General features: G+C 41.3%; 1 protein-coding gene and 1 long non-coding RNA gene across 2 annotated transcripts in view; one reads left to right on the top strand and one right to left on the bottom strand.

The window, feature by feature from the left end:
- The first annotated feature begins 408 nt into the window (after positions 1 to 408).
- LOC115352804 overlaps positions 409 to 19,598 on the top strand; it is a 77,749-nt gene continuing 58,559 nt past the window's right edge. Inside the window, exon 1 of the long non-coding RNA XR_003927264.2 lies at positions 409 to 489. This is a non-coding gene — a long non-coding RNA (uncharacterized LOC115352804). The remainder of the gene's footprint in view (positions 490 to 19,598) is intronic.
- Positions 16,019 to 19,598, bottom strand: part of NTF3 (neurotrophin 3) — a 54,052-nt gene continuing 50,472 nt past the window's right edge. The window contains exon 2 of the mRNA XM_030041444.2: positions 16,019 to 17,148. Within this exon, the coding sequence (XP_029897304.1) occupies positions 16,354 to 17,148 (795 nt within the window). The 3' untranslated portion in view covers positions 16,019 to 16,353. The remainder of the gene's footprint in view (positions 17,149 to 19,598) is intronic.

Below are 19,598 nucleotides of genomic sequence, written 5' to 3'. Positions count from 1 at the left end.
GAGTGACTCACCAGAGGGGGAAGTAACCGTGACCATACACCACTCCTTCTGTGATAAAGCCGTAACAAGCGCTATACTAGAGCATCGCCTTCCTGGGTAACTTCTTGTATGTCAGTAAACACAGTCCTGCAGACTTTTATACAGATGCTTAATTGTTTGTACAGGAATACACAGACTGAAGTCAATAGGAGTACTCATATGCTTAGAGTTAAGGAGATGCTTAAATATTTCCGGGACTGGGGCCTGCCTTCTCCCAGTGGAGAATTATGCTCTTACACAGGCTTTTTCCCCCAGTGTGCTTGTATAAATCTGGCCCTTTAAGTTTTACAGAGCCGAACTGCTCCAGTCTTACTGTAGCCATTTTGCAACTGCTGACTGCTGGGTGCCTGTTCTGCCTCCTAACTGGTTAGTACCTGTTATGCTTTTCCACAGCCCTCTCCTTATCATCCCTGCATCTCACACATGTGATTGAAAAAGGTTCATCCAGCGGTAAGTCTGACTTTTCTTTTGTGTTTGATCATGGTGAAAATGCTGTAACACATCATCTGCTAGTATTAAAAAAATGTCCATAGCCTTGAAAAATTGTCTCTATTCTTTAGCCAGTACTGAAGAGCAGGGTCTGTTCCAGTATGCAGCACTTTGCCAGATTACATTGATTAAGCAGTCTTCCGTAGGCTCTTTCCCTTGCAATTTTAAGTAATATTTTTGTTTTTCTCTCTAGCTCAGGCAGCTCAATGCTTCACTGTCATTGGTAAATACTTAAAACAGGTGCAAGACAGGTGCCCTGTTTATTGCATAAGTAAATTTCATTTTGCAGTATTCTTGGATTTGAAAATAAAAGGCAGAGGTAGCAGCTGAAGGTGATAAGGCATGGTAGCTAAAAGATATGCTACGTCTCAAATAGATGTCAATGGATGCCCTTCTCAGATCTCCATCATGCACTGATGCGCCCAATAGTATCAGCAAATGTTTCCACCCTTAATATATATCACATTATGTCAGCTAAAAATCTGGATGCCACTGAATGCTTTAGAACTAGTTCCTGAAGAGTAATATGGGATAACACTGGGATAATAAGGATACTGGAATAATAAGGATATTGGAATAATAATTTTGGAATAATAAAGAATAGTATTTGCAAAGATAAGGAGCTAAATTTGGAAGCCTGATTTCCACCACAAATCAGAAGTTTTAATAGAAAGAACTGACAGGCTTGTCTACAAATTAATGTTTGATGAAGCAAGATATCTATATGGTCTTCTTGTATGAATGCGGTTAGTCTGCAGGAAATTCATAAGTAAGCTCAGCCAGCTACCCTTCTTTTCCAGCATGCCAACACCTTATCCCAGGGGAGTATGTAAGTAGTAGCTACTACGTCATAAAGCAGTCAGTCATTATGCTGCAAGATGATGGTCTTTTTCTGCTTTGTGGCTCCTTCAAGCTTTGCAGAAGATTTTGGAAGAGCTGATAAGACTGTAAGATCAAAAACTGTAGAAGTTGTCACTATTTTGCATTTGTCATGTACCGCAGCTTGAAAGAAAAATTTAAGAGCTGTAATAGTGGGGAACACTGAGCTGGCAGAAGGAAGAGCGTGGAGAGGCAGACAGTATCCGTGACTGTGTCCTGTGCTGTTACAAAATGTGATAATTGGAAAGTGCGAAGAGTATTTTTGGCTCCTGAGCTTGCAGTCTTCTGCATCTTGAGACCTATGGCTCTTCTGTGGTGCTTTGAGCATTATCAGTGCTCACTGTCAGGCAGTGGTGCCACTGACAGATGAATAAATAACTCCTTGCAACAGCCGTAACAACAACTTGCCTGCATTGCATCAGTTGTAGTTTTGAAGTGTGCATGAGTGCTATGCAATTAGTCTGAATCACAGTATATTTCATGTCTATGCTCTACATTGGGTCAGCCACTACAGTCACAGCAATCCTAAGCTGAACGCTGGGGCAGAACCGAAATGTTCATCCCTGTGGGGTTCAACATGCCCATGGGTTTTATTAATTACTTCCAACACCATCGGCAACGGAGGCTGCTTTCTCAGTATCCTGCCTTTGGTGCAGGTGCCGTAGGAAGATTTTTCCATGGCCTCACAGTCCAAATGTTGCCTTTACAGGCAGCAGAAAGCATTATCTGGTACAGAAGAGACGCCTGTTTCCAAGTGCATGCAAATGTGTTTTGATGTGCTGCCTTCCTACTCCTTGGCTTGTGTTATGGGAACAACATCAATATAGTGGGAAATCCTTTTAAAACGTCTAATATTTCATTGTTACTTTGAAGACTGCTGCGCTGGCCCGTGGGGCAGAGCTGTGTTGCCATCTCGGAGGAATGCGACCCTGCCTTTCTCCACACGAAGCCGTCCTGGCTGAGGGCCTGGCAGGGCCTATTTCTGATAAAGCAGACGGTGTCTTTCCGTTCAACCACCTTTCATTCAAACACCGAAGAAAACTTTGTTCTGCCTTGCAGTACAGCTGTTATTTTACAGCTCTGTGTTCCCAGATTAAGGAATCGGTTATATTTTTAACTTGCAAAATGTCTTTCCCATTAGCGTTTTCCCATTTGATCTGCGTGGGTGGCCTTCAGCTTCTTGGCCTCAACTATTCCTTAACCTTAGTCAATCTTCTTGCTAGTTTATCCTGTCCCCTGCCCAGCTCAGAAATGGTTGATTGCCTTGTACCCAATTCATCATCCCTATTGTAAACTGCACATTTTTATTTGAGGACTGGCATTTTGTCCCCACTGCCAAATGTCCAAAGAAGTTGTCTCTTCCTCCCTTGCTCTCTCCCACCCTCCCTCTCTCTCCCCCTCTTTTTTTACTCTTTGAAGCTGTTTGCCCTGGGATTTCTATCTCCTATGTGTGCTGCTGCATGAAGCCTTTAATTTTCTGTCAGTGTTGACAGCTTTAACTTCATTTTCAGAGCTCACACTTGTGCTGGAAACACGTGGGACTCCCTCTTCACAGAAGATCTTAAGTCAAAATGCTGGTATTGTGCTTCTCAATCCATGCCACTTTCCTTTACGTAGCTGGGATTTGTAGGTTAACATACTAGGGACAAGTCTTCCAGCCCATGGGAGGCTTCTGGAATTGCGGAGCAGAGTAAGTCTGTAAAAAAAAAAAAAAAAAAAATCACAGCCATCTCATAGTCAGTCTAGCACCAAGGGCAAAAGGGAATCAACAAGTATATAAATGTATATTTACCTGTGATGAACTATTATATCTTTCATTATTTTAAGGGAAAACTCATTTCTTTATGGGCTAGACTCATGTTTTCTGAGCACTTGACTCTGACAGTGCCAAAAATCTCTCTCAATTAGCCCAGTCCCCTTTCTCCTCATATGTGGTTCCTACTTTTAATCTGTCGGTGCACGCTGGGTTGGAAGACAAGCAAAGGGGTCTGCAAATGAGGCTGTGAACCTGACAGAGAAGGAATATATCCTCATTTTCTCCCTCTTTTTAAGTCTTTGATCGAATCCATTGTTCCCTAAGACAGGGATGTCCAGCCTGCAGCACACAAGCTGTTTCCAGCTGGCCAAATAATTCATCTCACGGTTGGTTTTGGCCACCTTTCCTTAAAGTCCCTCACATGTGGGTGACAGACTAATAAATTAATTTGGAGAACTAATTAGGAAGGAAAGGAACAGCAGTCTGGTTTACCCCAAGTAGCACCCTATAGCTCAACTTTTATTTAGAATTGGTTGGCTTTTTTTAGAGAATCAGTTGTTTCTTGGTTCCAAGGTGATAATTTTTTCTTTAACTACACAGCATATAACGTCATAGACTTCCGTGTATTAGTTGTGACGGTTGCCCAGCCCCTCCAAGGCAGCCAGGAAACACAGACACTGCCATCCAGAACCAGAAATTTACTGCGGAGGGAAGAGAGATGTGAAAGCAAGCGTTAGCGCTATCTTAACAGCAGTTTGTCAGCCTCAGTGACAGCTATTAGTCCTTTTCTTTTAACACCTCTGGATCTCCACAGTGAAGGGTGCTCACCCATCCTGACAGCGAGGATGACATTAAACACCACTTAAGTCAAAAGTGCAGGAAGGAGCCATGCAGGAAGATGCAGAAAAGAAATAGCCCAAGTACTTTAATTATCCCACATGAAGTTTAGGCATCTGGCGTACTAGTCAGATCACATGAGATAGAAGAGGGTGAATGTTCATCCATTTCTCCCAGTGTCTAATCTCCTCTGCTGATAAGAACCATGAATCTCCCAGGATCTCTCATAATGGTCCTAACAAAATTCTGTGTTCAATGTTTGAAAAGTCTCCTTGCCTGTTTCCTCCATCTGCTGCCAATGAAGTAGCGTCTGTGCTGGAGTATTTTGCACTGGGTGGGGAAGATATCTCCAAAGTGCCCCATTAACAAGTACTTGCCCTTCTGCTCCTAAAGAGCATGTCATACATTCCTCTGCCAGCAGCCATCAAGAACTGTGGCTAAGCAAGAACTGGGCAGAGAAGTAAGTCTGCACTGATCACCTACATGACACTTGCTGCCATCAAGACATCAGCTATTTTTAATGCAAACTGTGGCATAACACTGCTTGTTTCTAGGTCATGTTTGCCAGGGTTCCCCTGTTGATGGTAGCAGTGGATCTAGATTTAAGGACCTCTACATTTACTTTATCATTTTCCTAAAACTTCTCTCATATGTGTGAAACTGGGAGAGGGTGTGGGGACGATCATGTTGCATAACTGGTATCTTACTTTGTCAGGCCACTTTAGGCCTGACCCTCTTCCCTCTAGAAGGAGGGATGTGTGTGCCTTGGTCCCACAGCACCTAGTCAGGCACCTTGATGCAAAGTGTTCATGAATGTGAACTGGGGTGGCAAAACTGCAGGTCTGTGTCCCACTTTCTGCCACCCAAATTTAACAACTATCACTTCTAATAGAGGAAGCAATACCTTTTTTGGACTCTGAGTTTAAGGCACTACTGAGCCCAGCTACCAACAGAAGTAGAAAAGCAAAAAAGTAGGACTTGTTTTGCATATAAGACACTCCATTTGTAAGTAGATAATGCTTAGTTTCTTCTCTTTTGTATACAATGTACATTCAGCAAAACAGTATGAGAAGGCAAAAGTGCTCCTCCTTGCTTGGGGTGACCCTACTCCTAGGTCTCTTACTATGTAGGGAGAAGAAATGTTACTTCTATGGCAAGGACCATTTTAGTCCAAATTCCAGATAAGCAGTCTTATGCTGGAGGAATCCTTCAGCTTTCCATGTGTTTGCTTTAAATCTTCCATAAATTGCTGGAGCCATCTACCAGGGACTCGGATGGGCTTAGGAACTCATTGTAGCAACTAGCTTAAATCGTGGATAGGGTATACTAAAGGTAGGAGTGATAAATTCAGAGAAATGTCAAGGAATTTTCTTTGGGCATGTGACTAGAATATTCATCTGCAGTTGTAGCAGCCTTCTAAGTAGCTATATGAATAAGAGTCACTAGGCAAGGAGAAAGGAATCTCAAATTATTATGCAAAACATTTTCTTTTCTGTTTCCTCAGCACCTTTTAGAAAGTGCTGCTGTCAAACCCCTCATTTGAAGGGAAGTATGCAGTTTGCCTCCAAACATGTGATGTGGGCACCTAAGTCACTAAGGTGGTCTTGATAGATCATAGAATCATAGACTGGGTTGAGTTGGAAGGGACCTCAAAGATCATCTAGTTCCAACCCCCCTGCCATGGGCAGGGACCCCTTCCACTAGACCAGGTTGCTCAAAGCCCCGTCCAGCCTGGCCTTGAACACTTCCAGGGATGGGGCAGCCACAACCTCTTGGGGCAACCTGTTCCAGTGTCTCACCACCCTCACAATAAAGAATTTTTTTCCTAATATCTAATCGAAATCTAACCTCTTTAAGTTTAAAACCATTACCCCTCATCCTATCACTACACTCCCTGTTAAGTGTCCTGCCCCATCTTTTCTGCAGGCCCCCTTTAAGTACTGGAAAGCCACTACAAGGTCTCCCCAGAGCTTTCTCTTCTCCAGGCTGAACAACCCCAACTGTCTCAGCCTGTCTTCATAGGAGAGGTGCTCCAGCCCTCTGATCATCTTTGTGGCCCTCCTCTGGACCCCCTCCAACAGGTCCATGTCTTATGTTGGGGGCCTTGGAGCTGAACACAGTACTCCAGGTGGGGGTCTCATGAAAGCAGAGTAGAGGGGAGGGGGAGAATCCCCTCCCTTGACCTGCTGGCCACACTTCTTTTGATGCAGCCCAGAATGCAATTGGCTTTCTGGGCTGGAAGCATATGTTGCTGGCTCATATTCAGTTTTTCATCCACTAATACCCCCAAGTCCTTCTCCTCAGGGCTGCTCTCAATCCACTCATCGCCCAGGCTGTATTTTTGCTTGGGATTGCCCCAACCCATGTGCAGGACCTTGCACTTGGCCTTGTTGAACCTCATGAGGTTCACACAGGCCCACCTCTCAAGCCTGTCAAGGTCCCTCTGGATGGCATCCCTTCCCTCCAGCGCGTCGACCACGCTACACGGCTCGGTGTCAACGGCAAACTTGCTGAGGGTGCACTCGATCCCACTGTCCATGTCACCGACAAAGATGTTATACAGCACTGGTCCCAATACCGACCCCTGAGGAACACTGCTCATCACTGCTCTCCACTCGGGCACCAGTGACGAGTGACGTTCCTCAGGGGTCAGTGGTGGGACTGGTGCTCTTTAACATCTTTGTTGGTGACATGGACAGTGATAATTTCACCCCAGGTCTAAAGCTGTCTCTGCAGTTACCCACCGAATGACTTCTTCCCCTGGTTCAGCACATTTCCAGTTATCTTTGCATGCAATTCATATTCCTTTCCCCAGCTCCCCGTCCAGGTGACTGCATTTATATCCAAGTCTATCTGAATGACTTTTTCAAGTAAGAATTTTTGAAGTACTGCCAAATGCTTTACTGCACTCTAGATATTACTTTATCTGCTAATTTTGTTCTTTGATTTAAAAAAACAAATCATCAGTTTTATTTGGTGTGTTCTTTTCTTTATCCTCTAAATCCATGGCAGTTTATTGATCATGGTTCAATCATTAAGCACATAATTCAGGACCCACTGGAAATTTTGGGAGCTTTTTACAAACTTCCATGGACCTTGGATCAGGTCTTAAATGTTTACAGATTACCTGTTGTGCTTTTTTTTCCCTAGGAATTTTAAGCGAAATTTATGGGATGGGAACTACTAGGCTTGCTCATATACTTGTTCCATTTGGGTTTTTAGTGAATCGCTATTATTTCCAGTAATAAAATCACTAAGGAACCTTATTATTACCCTGGTCCGTAAAAAAATTTGACGATGCGCTTAGCTTTAAGCACAGGGTTAATCTTACCAACTTCAAGACAGCTGTTCTTCTCTTAAAATTGGGCATATGCTTAAGGGCTATTTTAGATCAAGACCTATGCAAGCAGGCAGAGTGAACTAAATCCACTTAAATGCAGCCTGAGCTATGGAACTGGCTCTCAGCAAATCCTGACTGTGTATTTTTTTGAAGAATGAATCTATAAACCACTCCCATAGAGATTATTAGCAGAGACCCACTACATGTTTTAAGCACAAAAATCTTCCTGACAGCAGAATTTCAGCTTTCATGGGAAAGGAATGGATTTTACAAGGCAGTAATCAGAGAGGGATGAACCCTATGAGAAAAAAAAAAAAAAGAAGAATTATTGCTATTATCAAAGGCCAGCTGATCTTTTTTTCTTTAGAATACAAACTTTCGTTGTTTTTTGTTTTTTTTTTTTTTCCTCAGCTTCTGCTTCTCTCTCCTATTGTTGTCCTTGTTAGATTCCAGTTTTGGCTTTCCAGTGAATTTCCTGGTATCAACTTTCATGTTATTTGCTGCATTCACATCTCCTGAGCTGTAGTTCTTCACTTACGGAGCCTGCACTGTTCCCACTGAGTAGGTCATTGCTTGGGGCAATGGAATATTTAGTCAACACTTCATGGAATAATGAATGACTTTAGGGCTGACAGAAGCGGACACTTCAGATTTTGTTTAGGGATTGTAAAATCTTTTGCATTTATGAAGACTTTATGGAAAAGCAGATGAAGAAAAATATCTCCAAGAGGGTTTCCAAGCCCACAAAGTCAAGCTGTATGCCCTAGTCTGCAAATCGAGTCATTACTGAGGGCTGGTAAAGGCTACAAAATTCAGAATGTCATGCTTACCCAGAATGAATCATTTCAGACTATTTCAGATTGCAGTTCTAGAGTGTTTCCAATGTAGTAAAAGTTATCACGTTAATTATACTCAATATTTGCTTACGGAAAAATGCTTGGAAAAGCCAAAATATGAAGTTTCCGGTAAATTAAAAAAACCCTCAGGTGGGTACCTCTGTCCAGCAGGACTGGGTTCGTTGTTTTAGCTGAGACTAGATTGCTGTTGTCTAAAGCAGTTTTATTTCTGAACAAGAGCGTCTTCACTGAGCTTGTAGCGTGCACACGCTATCTTAATTTTCCAGTGTTTCTCATGTTGACAATAGTTACGGATTTCAGAATTTAATTCTGAATGCCAGTACCTGAAAATCTAACTTTTACTTCTTTCTCATCATTTCTTCAAGCAAAAGAAGGCCCAATGAAGTTACATCTGAAGGAAGAAGTAAAGTTAATTTTGAATGCTATGCACGGTGGTTCTCAGGGGAGACTATTTAGCTGGTGCGATGGAAAGCCCCTGGGTTTACCTGGTGAGCTGCACTGAATCAGTCTGAGATCTGACAACAATATCCCTCCATGCAAGGCAGATGTAGTTTAAAGCTGCTACAGCATAGAAGTCTAGGCCCCCTGTAATCTATCACATTAAATAATTCGATTGCTATTCATCACGTAGACGCAGGCAGCAGCTACATGGTATACAGACATTGAGAGGCTGATCAAGTACAGAGCTCACCACCTGCTTTAAAATGTCACAGGCATAATTCCAAGCTTTATTGTTTCAGTAAAAACTGGGACTAATCCTACTGAAGTCAGACATTAAACCTGCATGAGATCAGAATAAAGTTAAGTATTTATTAGTTGTATGTGCGGTGGTTCCCCCCAAAACTATACAGATGACTGAAACACTTTCCACTATTCAGATTGGTTTTTTCTGTACATTCTGGATGCAAGTGAAACTGTTCAAGAGTAAATACTGCTAACCACCCCCCCCATACACACATTTGCCTTCCTCTTTACTCTTTCACTTTGTGTGAACCAGGTTCAAACCACTGCAGGATTGCCTTGATATTCTTAAACTTGATTTATGAAATGACAGTGTGGATCCTTCTCCTCAAAGATTCTACGGGAGGAGACGAAGGACCTGTCCCAGGATCAGCCTGTGAGATGATGGAGTTGACCTCAAGCTCTCTTTGCCTGGCTGTTGTGAATGGGGAAGTGCGTTGTGCAGCTATACTGTTATTGCTCTCCGTTTTTGTGCCACTGGCACACCCCAGTCTCCATGGCATTCAGAAGAAGAGAGGAAGGAGCCACAAAGACTGCTGCGCTCCTCTCCTCAATCCAGTCATGGTACTGCGGTACTCCTCTTTTCCACCCACATATAAATACTCTCTGCAGCAGGATCTACATCAGAAGATTTCACCACATATTTTTGTAGCAAACCACCAACAAGGTGAGAGGGAACCTGAAGGGAAAATAGATCTCTGAATTGACTCCACTAAAGGAGAATTTTCCTCTTTCTAACTTCCATTCTCCAGCATCCTTATATCCCTCTGAGAAAACTACATGCAGCAGGCCTTTCTCAGGAACCTGTATCTTCCATTTCTGTGGGAAAAAAACAACACCAAAAAGTCATGGGAGTTTGAGACAAAACTGTTCCCATGAGAATTCCCTTTTGCATAATTGCTGTTATCTGATTGTGGTGGGAGAAGGGTTTTTTTCACCTTTACCCCTGCCTAGGACAAGTACCATGTCCTGACGCCAAGTCTCAGGAATCTGAGACGGCCAAGATTATTGACCTAGGGGATATGTGCCTCTGAGTCAGATCCTGAGATCAGGAGAATCATGATGGCTGTACAGGCTATTTTATGTGTTTGAGGGCTCCTATTTTCAAGGAACCAATGTAATAGTTATTGCCCCACCCATGCCACTTCTTCTACCCTTCAGCTCTCCAGTCAGCCAGTTTCTACCTCCTCGAGACTTCAAACAGGTCCTTGTGATATCATGGCACAGGCACCGTGACTGTGGCAGCTGAGCTCTCTCTGCAGAATGGAAAAATTTCCTTCCTGGAAGATTTTTCCTCAGGACATAAGTTCAGGGATCATGTTCTGACCTGTGATTTGGCTCATATATTGGGGTTATGGTGTATGCTCTGTCAGCAGTGTAGAAATGAGCAAGTTTCTATCTTCTGAACTTAATGGGAATCACATTTAGTAGATTTGTGCAATAACAAAGATTAAAAAAATTATACTTCATATGAGCAGTGGCTGCGTCACATATGAATCTGACTCAAGGTATTTGTAATAACGTGACAAAAGCTGCCATTCAATATTTTAAAACATATTTAATCTTTGAGCCTGAGAAGCAGATTCTGCCTCTTTCACATGTTTGGTTTAACTATCTACTGTACAAACATGGGACTTAAAATTTTTACATTGCCCAGCAACTTCAGAGCCATATTTCTGCTCCATTATCCACAAAGATTGCACACCGCAAACATCTACAAGCAGTTAAGTTGAGGTGCTTATTATACAAAATACCATGTGTAAAACAAAACCAAGATTTGTATTAAAATTCCTTTCTCAGACACTGAGAACATAAATAAGAATCAACAGAAGTTATTTACAGTGCTAGACACAATATTTTACTGCATACTTTCATTTACAGCTTTTTTTCCTTTTCTAAATTGCTGCTAAATATATGTGTACTGGTCATATCAGACAGTTCAAAACTTATTTTAAAACTTAAATCCCTGGAACTAGACAAAGTAATGAACAATTTTTATGACACTAATGTTAAAACCTTGGCTTGTTTTGTGAGGTGGATAATGCTTTCAACTTAGGCTCCCCCTTATGCATTCAATTTGGATTTAATACCTTCTGAGCCAAATTCTGCCCTCACTTAACAGCTTCACAGTCCTAAGTGCTGACAACAGGGGCTGCACAGGGCTAACCGAGAGCAAGACTTCATCATCTGTGCTCAGTGAGCATAGTTAATTCCTAATCAACACAGTGGGGTTGACCCCAATTAATAGAGGTTCATTTTCCTTTTGAATTCATGTTTCAGATGATCTAATGGTATTTCTTTAACCCTTTTCATAGCAGGAAGGAGCCTTTCATCTGAGGTTATTGTTAAACAATCTCTCTCCCTTGCTTTCCTAAATCTCTGTAAGATGTTTGCCACCCAACAGCTATGACTCCCTGTTTTTTCAGCACCTACTTTCCTTTTCTCCCACCCTCCGTGGAAATATTTTTGCTTGGAGAAAAGAAACATCCTACCTTCTTCCTTAGCAGCCTCCCCTGGACACATCAGTGTTTTCTGTCAAATGGCCTCAATGTATTTTACAAATAATGAAGCTGGTCTATCAATGATGCTCTGTCCTCCCTGTGACACATGTAAATAGTAACAACATGCTGTGTTTTAGAGAGGGGACAGCAGACGTGTTGCAACCACAACACCCTTTTACAGAAGGTCCATCCAGATTCACATAAGGCATGCTTCTGGGCAGGCAAAAAATGCGAACTGAGAAACTGTCCTTCTGTCAAAGGTCTACTAGGCATCTCAACCCTTGGACATGCATGAAGCATGAACCCTTGATTATGCAGCCCTTGATCATGCAACTTGCAGCTCAAGAGTGAAAGCGGAGCAGGAGATTTGAGAAGGTGGATATAAAGATAGTGTAGGGCTGCTCACTTTCTTTTTGGTCCTTGGCCGCCGTGCATACAGCTGCTTCTCAGGCATTATTTAGAGCAGCCTGGTCATGATCTCACCTAATTGTGTGGCTAATGGGTCCAGAATAGGACCCTGTGATCAAAATGTCCGGAAACATGAGGTCATGACATCAAAAGGCCGGTTCCGTAGTGAAAGTATGGCTTTCAGGTGCTGCTGGCTTCAAAGCTCAGCAGTAAAACCAAGGAAATATCTATATTTGGGGACCTTCATGGAAAGCATTACCATTTGCTGTTCATCAGAGGTACCAAAGCAGCTAGTGATTACAGAAAAAAAAAAAAAAAAAAAAAAAGAAAAGAAAAGAAAAGAAAAGAAAAGAAAAGAAAAGAAAAAAGAAAGCTATCCAGCTTGTGAATGAAATAAGTTTCAGGAAAAAATACATTTTTTGCCACAGAGGTTAGTTAAATAATTTAACTGGGAGGGTCATTGCTGAGCTCTGCAATAACCTGCACAGAACTGCACGGACCTACAGTGGTAGCGAATGGCTGACTTTCCCAGGAAAGTTTTTGTTATCCTTGTATTGCTTGACTTTTTTACACCACATCTGTGCTTGCTTCGTCATTCTGCCATCTGCTGTAACAAAATACAGGCAAAGCATTTCAGAAAACAACCCCTCCACACTTTAAAATGCTCCAACCCAGAGCACAGCCTTTTACTTCTCACAAGCTGTAGTGCTTATTATCCTCTCCTCCTCCTCCTCCTCCTCCTTCTTCGTCGCCCCCCCCTCCCCATACATGATGAATTACATACGCGCACCAAGTGTGGAGAACACAGAATCCCATTGATTTTGCCACAATGTTTCTATTAAATGAAATGAATGGTTATGCGCTTTACTTTGCTGCACAAATGCGTTTGCTGAAAGGTCAGAAATAGCAGGTCATTATCATTAAATTTTTAATTTTGGAACTCCCAATCAGACTTGTTTCCTGTTTGGTATTGTCTGCAGAAACACAATGTATAGCCGAGCAAAAGACTGATTGCTAAAGCATTGAAATAACAGAGTATGAGCAGAGTGGTTTTGAGCACACACTCCGTATAGTCCAGTCGAAGTTTCTTCCTGGTGCAGCCGCACAAATCTCTTGGTAGCAGTAAACTCGCTGCACAGACTTCATTCCTGAACACATGTTCAAAGGTGATAAAATAAATGCAGATGGTTTCCCAAACCCTCAGTGGAGCATTTTTTACTGTTACTAAATGGACTGTAAAAAAACTGGGGAAAAAATGGAGAAAATACAGTTTGACACAGACAGGCAATTTCAGAATAGCATTCGGTCGTTTGGGAGAAAAGCTAAATAAAATGTGTGTTTATAATGATCTATTGGCAAAACAATATTGACAGAGCATCTGAGCTGCCTAATGGGAGTGAGTTTTTGAATACTTAAACTAGTGTTGCAAGCTGAATATTTCGCTTAATTACTTAACGCACATACAAAAAAGTTGGATAGGAACTTGGAATTCGTTGTGCCATGACTGAAGTTGACAATAAAACCATCCCCGGCTACAGTGAAAACAGAATTAGGCCTTAACAAATTTATTACAGGCGTTGTTTACAAACTTGTTACAAAATTATACAGCATCTTATGCGTATACAGGATTTACAAGAACGCGTAACTGATGTGTGTGATTGCTCCGCTCATTGGTTGAGATCTGCAGGTTTTTCTTTGCTCGGGGCCTGATCCAGCTTCCACTGGAGAAGGTGAGAATTTTTCCATTGACTTTAGTGGAAACTGGATCAGATCCAGAGGGTAACACTTCCGTTCATTGTTATACTGGGGTGGGAAAGAGGCAGCCGATCTAATAACCTTACGCACCATGCTTCTTTCTCATTTAATGTGTTTCAGATGACAGGCGTTGTATTTACCCTGATACATTTTTCCTGACTGCTTGTAAAATAATTGGTGCATTGGTAAATTTAGGAGTCAGACCAGTTTCTGTTACTGGATTTACAGTGGAAAATGACAAATTGTTTTCTTTGAATCTACAAATAATGAACTTCCCTTGATTTTCAGTGAGCAGAAATAAAGGCATTAGGATCAACTCTGATGTTGTTTACATTACTATAAACCTACATTTTCTCACCTATCTTCAGTAGAATTTCTCTGGATTTACAGTGATGTAAACAAGTGTGGCATCCACACTAGAGGAACAAGGTAGTTTCCGATTACTGGGATTTAACCAAGCTAAGTTAGTTTTCTTACTTCCTCTTCTCATACAGAGATAGACCTATCTGGCATACTGAAGCATGGCGATCTCTGAAGTTAATGATCTGTGACAATATCTGCTCTCAATTACTCACAGCATCTGAAAATGATCTTTATTTGGGAATTCAGGGTGTAAAATTAGGCTTTTAACTTGCAAAATATATCAGAGGGGAAGGACTCTGAAAAATATGCTTGTCCCCCCAAGCAGAAGAATTTAGTTGAAACTTAAACTTTCCTACTAGTAAAAATAGCAAAAGCTCTGTTGAGGATTTTTTAAAAATGTTTGCCAAGGAAGGAGAACACTGGAAAAATTCTAGTCGGATCTATCTGACAGTGAGTTCCTTGTTACATTACATCCTCTCTTTCCTTTTAATGATTGCCTTGGTATTGAATCTCTGAAGTTATTATTGCTTGAAGCAAAGTTACGATTTAGTACTGCGAGGTGATGATATTTCCTGTGAGGTAAATACCCTGGCCTCATGTTGAAAATTAAGATTGTTCTCAAAACTTTTGTTTGTGGCCTCTCCTGTAGAATTATACCTACACGCTCCAACCTGGCTTTCAGAGGCACTGTTGTTCCAGTGCTTGGCCTCATGAGCGACCTGTCCGGTTCTCCGGTGGTTTTATTGTGTGTAACGCTCTCTGTGAGGGCTTAGGGGAGACCACACAATTTGCTGCTTTTGAGGACCCGTTGCAGATTTGAAGTTGCTTCTCCAGTAGTGAAAGCTGTATGAACAAAGGCATCCTGCACCCTCGGGTTTGAGTGCTCTGATCTCATTTTCATTTGTGATGCTGGACACGCTACAACAGTGAAAGCCGTAGTGTAAAAACCTAAGACCACTACAGCTATAATGCTTTTTGAATGGCTGGCATTTTTCAGCCCTGCCTGTGTGTTAAGATCTAGCTAGACACAGATAACGTACGCAGTCCAATCTTAATTCCGTTGATAGCCATGACAAGACTCTCATTTACTTTTACGGGAGTGGGATCACATCCAGGGCATTATACAGCTAATGTATAATAGACATCTCTTCGAGTAGTGTAATTATTACTGTCCCCAGTGGAGCTACATGACAATACAAAGAAGAGTTTGAGGTATATATGTGCTAGTACATTTGTCTGTCCTAAGTAACAACTCACCTGTATAATTGAAGAACTTCATTATAACTACAGACTACCTGGATTTTAGTCACCATACTGCTCAGAAAGATCTATTATTTCACGTCCCTATGAAAGGTACCAGGTTTGTCGAGCAGTTCTACACGTTTCTCCCTCTGTGAAAAATGAGGAACGGGTTGCTGAGGAGAACAGCTTCATATGGGTGTGTGGCTTTGATATCCATGCCAGGATATTGTATCTTTACTACAACTTGCAAGCCAAGGGCTCTTTTAAGGTTAAGACACCACCAGCTTTGTTTCTAATTTAACAGCTCAGACAGAGAGGAATAATCCAACAATGCAAGCAGAAGATAATTGAGTTGTGTGAGGAGGAAGAGGCTGATCACAATAAAGAGTAAATTCTGAAGAAATCACCTTTTATGTATTATAGTAATGATCCATTTAGATTAGTTCCTGGCTTCAGTAGCTTTCTGCTACAAATATTTTAGATTTTTTTCGTATTTTTTTCTATGACAAACTGGCACCATTAGAAACAGTTGCAAACCAAATGTGCTTCAAAAACAAATGAAAGTTGCTGGATTATTAGCAGTCACTGTGAAACGCTAACAGAGGGAAAATGGTCATTTCATTGGCAAAACTGGCATAATACACAGAAACTGTATTTTATGGCTACTTGACGCTGGTAATGCTGACATCATCTGCAGCCTACAACATGTATTTTGGTCCATTTTTGTTTTGGCAATGAGGAGTCAACACTGCATCCAATTAAATGTGAATGTATAGAGTGAGGAATATAAATATGTACACAACTCTTGACATTACTCTGATTTTTAACAAGTTTACTAAATGACAGTCACTGGCTTGACAATACTGAATGAAAAATACTGATTTTACACAGATTTTACAGTAAGGTTACGGTATGCTGCCAACAAGCAGTGTCACAAACATAGTCTAAAAAAACCCGGAGTTGCCCACAGCAGAGGCACACACCCTTTGCTCTTGTTTATTGAGAGAGAAAGCTTATATACTGTAGATTTGCTGAAGTTTAATAAATAAGGTCAACTTATAATATATAAAACAATATAAACATTTATATGCTACATGCATATCATATAATTTAAAGTAATAATTTATATAGCAAAGAGATGCAGATTTATGTTCTTCCTATTTTCCTTGACAATGCGCACACGCAGGAGGTGTCTATTCTTATCCATCTCCAGCCTACCAGTTTATTGTTTTCTGAAGTCAGTGCTCTAACATAAGTTTGGGATGTCTTGCATTGGGAGTTCCAGTGCTTGTCGTCAATGCCGCGGCAGCCATTTTTTACAGGCTTGGCTTCTTTACACCTCGTTTCATAAAAGTATTGCTTAACTGGAGAGTTGCCTGTTTTAATTTCTCCCAGAACAGTTACCTGGTGTCCTCTAATGTCGATCGCAGAGGATTTGTCCGTGACCCATAAACTTTCACTGTCACAAACGGAATATTCCCCTCGGTGGCTCTTGTGCTCCGCGTACCTTTTCCGCCGGGACGTTCTGTTCACCACCACCGAATTTCCAATATAATCCTCCATGAGGTACAGTGGCGGCGGTTCCAGCGGCGTGTTGTCACTCAAGAGGACTCGGGGAGAGTTGTAGCGTCTCTGCTGCCTTAAGAGGTCTGTATCCATTGAGATAACTGGCTGGAAGTCTGATTTCACATTTTCATCTTCATCTATGTCTTGCTGAGTGTCTGCTTTCTGCACCGTGTTTTGATAATTTTCCTTAATATCTACCATCTGCTTAGAAAGCTTGTTTTTCAAAATGTCTGCCTGAATGAGTTTAATAATAAGAGAATTTATTGAATCTTCTGGCAAACTCCTTTGATCCATGTTGGTAGACTGGATGCCACGAAGATAAGTGAGAAATATCACATAAAACAAGATGGACATCACCTTGTTCACCTGTAAGATCTGCAAAGAAACAGACAGTCAACATAAAACCAATGAAATAGGGAAGTTTACTAGAGGCTGTAAACATGAAAATTTTGATCTGTTTTTATAACATCTGCACTTTATAGATACAGATAGGCTATGTGTTTCTTTGACAATATTATTTCGTTATACTTTATAATGAGTGTAACTTTTTTCTGACTTTTTTTTTTTTCAGTGTTTTATCTATATTTCATGCACTTTTCAGGATGACCTTACTTTTCCTCTTTCCATGCATAGTAGCTTATATGTCAGTTAGGTGCTTTTCTCTACAGAAGTAGGTAGCTCTTGGGATAGTATGTCCCAGTCTTGGCAGCAGAGGCCAGCCAAGTAACTTTCACAGAGTCTATTCTACAGAGTGGTTTAGTTTCAAAATTGCACGATTATGCAGAGTAGCAGACTCTCTAATGGTGTAAAATGAAAGTTTTAAAGTTTTGTAAAGTTCTGACTTTGCTAAGTGTTGTCAAGTTTTGTGTGTTGCGATCTCTTGGATCCATCAAATTCCTGTTCATCAGATGAACAGGAATTTGTGTTTAACTTGTGTTTAACTTTACCCTAAGAGCATCATCATGCAGTAGGAAATAAATACTGTGTTTCAATAGCTCTTTCTCTCTCCGGTGCTATAAGGAAAAGTATTGAAGGAAAAGGATGCAGTCAAGCAGCAAAGTGGGGTTTCTTATATTTTGAACTTCAGAAAGCAGTGATTAGGCTTCTCTAATACAAGTGGGAAATTCAGACGGATCCACAGACCATTTTGTACTGCCTGTTTTCGGGGTGGGGGCCTGGGTTTTTTGCTGTTTTTAATGAAGTTCCTTCATTACATTTATATAAAGTGTAATTAAACTCACAGTAGTTAGAAATGTTCAAGGACAGATGGAGGACACCTCCCCTCTCCTCCCCCACCCCCTAAAAAAAAGGAAGAATCTTGTTCATAAAGTTCAAAATGAACTCAATATCAAAATTTTGAACACTGGACTTAAAAGTGTGCTTCGTCTCTGTACTGTACTTTGCCATGCACTGCTCTATATGGATTCTTGTAGTGTCCTTGTAATTCTAGCTTCTGAGCATGTTCTAGAAGCTCATTTGTCATTTCTTTTTCAATCTTTCTGTCATCCTGTTTGCATAGTTAAGAACTGTGAGCATCCATCTAAGGAGGTGCTTTTTTCCTTGTGGATACCTGTATATTTTGTATTTGCACTTATATTTAAATGAAATTAATTTTCAATGTAAAATACTAAAGCACAGAAGATTCGCTTCGAAGCACACCTATTTTATAAAATTGTTGTACAGATAGTGAATTGAAAGAGAAAATATTAAATGCATGTTAGAGAACTCTCATACCACGTGGTAAAACCTGGCTGTAGTACTGCTTCGAGTCACTCAGGAGAGTGTTGAACTTGATTCTCCTGCACTGCAAACGTATCCACCATGTGTCAGATCACTAGTACTCTGGGATGGAGGCACAGAGTTACAGAACACGGAACAGATGGAGTTGGAAGGATCCTCAGGAGATCATCTAGTCCAATCTCACTGCTCAAAGCAGGGTCAGCTATAACAGCTTGCACAGGGCTGTTCCCAGTCAGGTTTTGAATATTTCCATCGGTGGAGACTCCACAACCCCTCTAGGCAACCTGCTCCAGTGTTTGACCACCCTCACAGTAAATAAATAAATAAATAGAAATATCTCATGTTTCAGTAGTATTTCCTATAGCCCGGTTCGTGCCCATTGCCTCTTGTCCTTTCATGGGACACCCCTGAGAAGAGCGTGGCTCGATCTTTTTTACCCCCTCCCATCAGGCATTTCTACACTTTGATAAGATCCCCCTGAGGCTTCTCTTCTCCAGGCTGAACAGCCCCTGCTCTCAGCCGCTCCTCATATGACAGATGCCCCAGTCCCTTAATCATCTTCGTGGAGTCGCTCCAGTATGTCCATGTCTCTCCTGTACTGGGGAGCCCAGAACTGGACACAGCACTCCAGATGTGGCCTCACCTGAGCTGAGTTGAAGGGAAGGATCCCCTCCCTCGACCTGCTGGTGACACTCTAGGTACTCTGGGTTTTTCCCAGAAGAACTTGCAGAAATATCAGACCTTTTGAACAGAAAATTTTCCGCTGCAAAAAAATCACCATTTTCTGTTTAAAAATGGAAACCATTTTCTGTATAATAAGGCAAAAAAAAAAAAAAAAAAAGAAAAAACTTTTACTGGAGAATCCTCTATCCACTCTAAGTAAAACTCCTTTTAGCAACAGTGAGTCCCCACTTCATAGTTTGGAACTGCAGCAAAATCAGAGCTACCCTCTGTGGATGTGTGATCTGTCCTTTTATGGACAAGAAATGTGTTTTCTCCATTCTCAGTTTGTCACAGTATGAGTTCACCTAAATCTAGACTGTTGCTTGCAGCAATGTTATGCTTTGGAAAAAAAAAAAAAATCT

Source organism: Aquila chrysaetos, chromosome 17, assembly GCF_900496995.4.
Source record: "Aquila chrysaetos chrysaetos chromosome 17, bAquChr1.4, whole genome shotgun sequence".
NCBI classification, from domain to species: domain Eukaryota; kingdom Metazoa; phylum Chordata; class Aves; order Accipitriformes; family Accipitridae; genus Aquila; species Aquila chrysaetos.
This window is presented reverse-complemented; position numbering and strand designations above follow the sequence as displayed.